The 5,425-nt window shown below is 44.5% G+C and overlaps 1 protein-coding gene across 1 annotated transcript in view; it reads right to left on the bottom strand.

Moving 5' to 3' along the window:
- LOC106110419 (baculoviral IAP repeat-containing protein 6) overlaps positions 1–5,425 on the bottom strand; it is a 31,643-nt gene that overhangs the window by 6,748 nt on the left and 19,470 nt on the right. Inside the window, 17 exon segments of the mRNA XM_013292244.1 lie at positions 7–65; positions 179–321; positions 412–559; positions 637–738; positions 926–1,146; positions 1,224–1,308; positions 1,380–1,515; positions 1,616–1,803; positions 2,098–2,357; positions 2,791–3,034; positions 3,369–3,590; positions 3,962–4,118; positions 4,372–4,511; positions 4,587–4,712; positions 4,794–4,877; positions 4,964–5,081; positions 5,363–5,419. Of these exon segments, the coding sequence (XP_013147698.1) occupies positions 7–65; positions 179–321; positions 412–559; positions 637–738; positions 926–1,146; positions 1,224–1,308; positions 1,380–1,515; positions 1,616–1,803; positions 2,098–2,357; positions 2,791–3,034; positions 3,369–3,590; positions 3,962–4,118; positions 4,372–4,511; positions 4,587–4,712; positions 4,794–4,877; positions 4,964–5,081; positions 5,363–5,419 (2,490 nt within the window).

The raw sequence follows: 5,425 nt of genomic DNA, 5'->3' as shown, positions 1-5,425 counted from the left end.
CTCCGCCGACAGCACCAGCCGCAGGATCAGCGACCGCGTGAACCCGGACAGACCCTCCGGACCGACTGCAATATTGCACAACCTATTATAACTTGCTCAATTTTAACACACGAAATCTTTAGAACATTCAAAGTATCTACTGCTAACGTTCCTGTATGTTATGTGTAGGTCAACTTACTTGTATTTTGAATTGATTCCAGAATATTATGTAATGTGGAAGCGAAGAGTTTCTGATTGGCTGCATGGCACAAGGTGAGTTCTGCGAACAGCCTTATCGTATGCTCCTCCAGATTAGCGTACTCTGAGCTCTCCTGCCATGAACTGTGACAATAAAAGTACATTACCATAAGTATTAATTTATCTGCTTTTGTTTTCTTTGTTTAAATGAGAAAGAGAAGCGAGAGTACTGACGAGGCTCTTGGGCGCGGATAGCAGAGCATGCAGAGCAGGGGCCGCCAGAAGGCGCAGCCGGCCGCGCCCAGCCATTCCTTGAAGCGGCAGTCAACGCACATCAGCCGCGCCCACTCCACGATGTCGCAGATGTGTTGCATAGACGGCGCTGTAAAAATACCAAATGTTATCAAAATGTTACAACTCAAAGTTACACAATATGACTTAAAACTTAATTTCACTTACTTGTTACGGTTTGGTTCGGTTCAATTTCGGCATCTTTCATGTATACGTCTTCTTGAGTACTTAATTGTTCCTTAATTTGTTGTAATTTAGCTTCACTGTATTCTGTTGAACAAATCACAATTAGTATTACATTTTATTGGCAGTCTATTAACAGGCATCAAAAAAAAAAAAGCTCTTCACTTTTTCGTTGCGCTGAATTCTGTGTAGCAGGGTGTAACATTGTGGGGAGAGAGCACTACGAATCGCGCCGATCACCTTAGGATAGAAAAATATATCAAACATTTAATACCAGTAACGCAGCGCACGAGAGCGTGCGGCAGCGGCGACTGCAGCATCATGAGTGTAGCCGCAGGGGAGAGCGCGGCCGCGGCCAGCGTGCGCAGCTCGCGCCGGCTCAGCCGCACCGCCGCCGCCGCCGCGCCGCACGCCGCCGCGCCCTCCGCCGCCCCGCTCGCGCCGCCAGCGCGCGCCGGCCGGTGCACCTTGCGGTCGTCCGTCAAACCTTCCATACTGCATAAAAACAAACATCAATTAACCATACCGAGCAATTATTAAATCAATATAAGTTATCAAATGTACAAACCAACCTCTCGTCATTGTCTACAGGAACTCCAATATGTTCCATTAGTTTCTTGAAGAGATCCGGTCTTATGTAGCACATTGAGCATACGACTGAAAAGTATTTTTTTTTTAGTAAAACAATAAATATATTACAACATTTACATTGCGTAATAATTACTAACTGGCATCGAGTGCTTTCTTGAGGAAGCTAAGTTCGTCGACCTCCTGCACCCACACGAACACCAGGTCGAACAGCTCGTCCGTTATCAGCTCATCCAGATCGTCCAGCAGACGTTCCTCTTTCAGGGACCACAACACCTGGAATAAGTCACATTTTAGTATGATGGTAGTAGTAAATCCTCGGAATCAAATATATTCTGAACTCTAGTCAGCTAAAGTTTAGTTGTGTCTGACTGACCGATGCGAATGTGTGAAGCAGTGCGGCGGAGGGCGTGCGGCGCGGCCGTTGCGCCACCTCGGCCAGCCAGCGCACGAAGGCGGCGGCGGTGCCCTCGGGGCAGCGGCGGCACAGCTGGCGCGCCGCCCAGCAAACCGCCGTCACGCTTGCGCCCGCGCCCGCGCTCAAGGCCCCGCACATCTGGAACGCTAATGTACAACACGCTTTAAACTAGGTTTCTACATTATCTCCTTCAATAATTTACTCCTTCAATTAGGCAACATGCATAACAGACATGATGCCAAATTGAACCAATTTTCGTCAATCAAATACTTTTTAATGACGTCACAACACTCCGGCACCGCCTGTCGCATTTTAGTTAGACGAAAATTATTCAATTTTTTTTTATCTCAATGTTTGGTTATTTTCATGTTATTATTAAAACGTTAAAAAAAACCTACATATTCCCTATTGGTTTAGTTATTTGTACAAAGTTAACTTACAGTGTGCGTATGCGTGTTCGTCTGTAGCTAGTAGGGCGTTGAGCAGCGGCGCGCGCAGTTCGGGGCAGGCGCGCGCGGCGGCTAGCAGCGCGGTGTGCGCGGCGAGCGAGGCGTGCGCGTGCAGCTGCGGGCTGCTGCCGCGGGTGGCGAGCACGGCGGCGCACAGCGCGCGCACCGCCGCCGGGCTGCCCACGCGCGCCCACCGCGCCGACTCTAACTGAGCGCGCGTGCACGCCGCCACCACGCACACCCAGTTGTTGCTGAAATTTATTTCGATACATACTTTTAATTTTGGTTTTATACTCCATATTACACTAATTAGTAGTTTATACAATACGATAATTAATGACGAAACATATTTTACTATACTACAAATAACATTAAATACCAAAGTTTAGATATTTGTTTACTAAGTATGTCATGGCATAGATGTAGACCATAGCCTGGAAGAACGTGTATGCTTCTAATTGAGTTTTTTTTTTTTCAATTCCATGCAAACGGAGTCGCAGGCGAAAGCTAATCGAAACTATTATTATAAAGAGGAAAACCTCTTATTTTTGGATTTTTGTATGCATTGAATTAACTCAAAAAAAGCTATGTTATCAGTGAGTAACATAGGCTACATTTTTATTACACTTTAATTTAAGTGAAATTCAAGCAACAGCTAGTAATTTATAAATATGTTTAAGCAACCTGAATCCGTTGGGTGCGAACATAGTGGGCGCGGCGAATGCTGGGGCGACGATGACGCGCAGCTGCAGCAGGCCCATGTAGGAGCTGTCGCGCGGCTTGTACAGCCGCAGCTGCACGGTGGAGGCGACGGCTGGCCGCGCCAGCACCAGCCGGATGAACGTCATGCCGGCCGTCATCTGCGGCGGGCCCAGCGCCACCAGCGGGCCCCCGCACGACGCCTCTATGCCCACCGCACCCGGACACGCTATAAAAACATTTATATACATAATACAACTATAACTATATGTTTATAAGAAGTTATCTATACTTAATATTGTGAAGAGGAAAGATTTGTATTTTTATATGTATTGAAATAACTCAAAACCTATTGGAGCGATTTCCAAAATCTAGCACTATTAAAAAGCTAGTTTATAGCTCAGTAACTGGATATATTTTTAATTTCACGCCGGCGAAGTCGCCAGCAACAGCTAGTTATAAATATAATGAAAAATATAGATATCTTTTTAAAAGTGGCAAACGAGCAAGGATTCACCGGAATTCGGCCAGGTTTACATATTGATGTAATATGGTGTACTGACTGGCGAGGCTGGTGAGGTGCGGCTGCAGATGCACCTCGTGCAGCTGCGCGGCGTAGGGCAGCGTGATGGTGAGTGCGAGCGAGGCGTCGTCCGCGCTGAAGAAGTGGTAGGACCAGGCGGCCGCCCGCACGCGCCGCGCCGCGCACACGCCCGCCGACACGCCGCCGCCGTCCAGCAGCACGTCCGCCGCCTGCGCCGTCGGGTTGTCGCACGACACAGTGCCTGCAACAAACGACATACTTAAAACACATCTTTTGCTAAATACACTTGTGTGTGAAACACAACAAGATAACTTAAGATTTTTGTAGATGGATGGATGCATCTTTGTTACTACCTACATATAAGAACACAGGCTACTTATTTTTTTTTAAATCTGTAAATGGTAGTCATATACAGGGTCTATTATCGCAGTTAGTTATTTAAGAAAATATGTTAAAAAATTACAGACTAAAATATAACAAAAACCCTCTAAATATTTTTAACATTGACAAGGTGAGAAGTAATTTAATTTGTCATGACACTGGGGCAGATATTCTTGTCGATTTATACTATATAATACAAAATGCTTGTCGAATGTTTGTGGCAATACTAACACAGTGGGGCAATATTGATGAGTCCGTTGGCGGTGTCGGTGATTGGCGGCTGGGTCTTCTTGGCGCCGGCTGCTGTCGACATGTTGATGATCTGCGGCGGCATCTTCAGGTGGTTCATCAGGGACGACACTAGACCCTGGCTGTTGTTTGGCCCTGACTGGAAAGTACTACACGTTAAAACACATTTCAGGGATATAAAATACATGTAAGAGTTTGTATGACATATATAGTAGTAGTAGCATCTAGCATTGTAAAGACATACTAATATCAAAGTGTAAAAGCAAACACGCTTCATTTAAAATTATTATTTTTTTAAACAAGGCATACAATTGTAGCTTATTAAAATAGTAACAATTTGGTTTGTCTATTTTTGTATCGTATATAATAAACATTTTATGAATCTATGCTACCTGATGGCATGTGGTTAGTTTCTCTACAGAAAGTTCCAGTCCGCCGGCCTCTATAAAGGCGGCGAGCGCCTCGGACTTATCCAGTAACTTCACAATCAGTTGCTGCATCGCTTGAGAAAGATTTATCACCTCTTTTTTCCCTATTAACATACAAATACATTTTAAATTTCAAATTTTAATTATAGGAATAGTTCGTCTATTATAAAATAACTTACTGAGAAAGTCCATAAGACTGGGCACCATTAGTGCCGCGTTAGAAGCAACGGTCGGCAACTGAGATACCAACCAAAATATTTCCTCCTTCAGCGAGGAGTATTCTGTCGATGATTCCGTATTTGTGCCTGCAATTAACGTTGCAGATATAACAAATACATATACAATTATTTAATTATTTGAGATTAGCAATCATTATGTTAACTCACTTGAACTGATTACTAAATTGTTCAATCCGTCGCACACAGATAATGTCGCGTAGAAATCTTGCATGATGTCTGCTTCTTGTAATACTGGAAAAAAATATAGAATAAACGCATGTCAACTTTACAATGTGTATTAGTCTAGAGCGTTTATTTTTTTTTAATGCGTGTGTCACCTGCATCCGCGAGGCAAGGCGCGCGCGGCACGTGCTTGCGCTCGTCCTCCAGGTTGGTGCCGTCAGCTGCGCCCAGCGCCTTGCTCTCGTCCGTCTGAGACTGCTCGCCGCTCTCCGCCTTAACATTATGTAAGACAAATGTTATTGGTTCTCTAAGATTTATTACAAATAAACATTTTATAACAGTAGAGGACTAATATTAGACAACGAAATCCAGGATAGTTTGAGTACATGTTCTTGCTATACTTAATTTATTTGAGAATAACTTTCGCCTGCAACTCGTGTAGTAATAAAAAAAAAACAGAACTGAGTATCCTATGTGTTCTTCCAGATTATCCTTGACGCCTTCCGTTTCCTTCTATTTTTACATCGGACGTATAGTAATAATGTATAAGTTACTTGTCCTTGCGTTGCGACTGGCAGCGGCAGCGCGAGCAGGCGGCGCGCGTAGTATAACAAGTG

This window comes from Papilio polytes, unplaced genomic scaffold, assembly GCF_000836215.1.
Source record: "Papilio polytes unplaced genomic scaffold, Ppol_1.0 DF820622.1, whole genome shotgun sequence".
Taxonomy (NCBI): domain Eukaryota; kingdom Metazoa; phylum Arthropoda; class Insecta; order Lepidoptera; family Papilionidae; genus Papilio; species Papilio polytes.
Note: the sequence above shows the minus strand (reverse complement) of the source record. Positions and strands in the feature narration are given on the sequence as shown.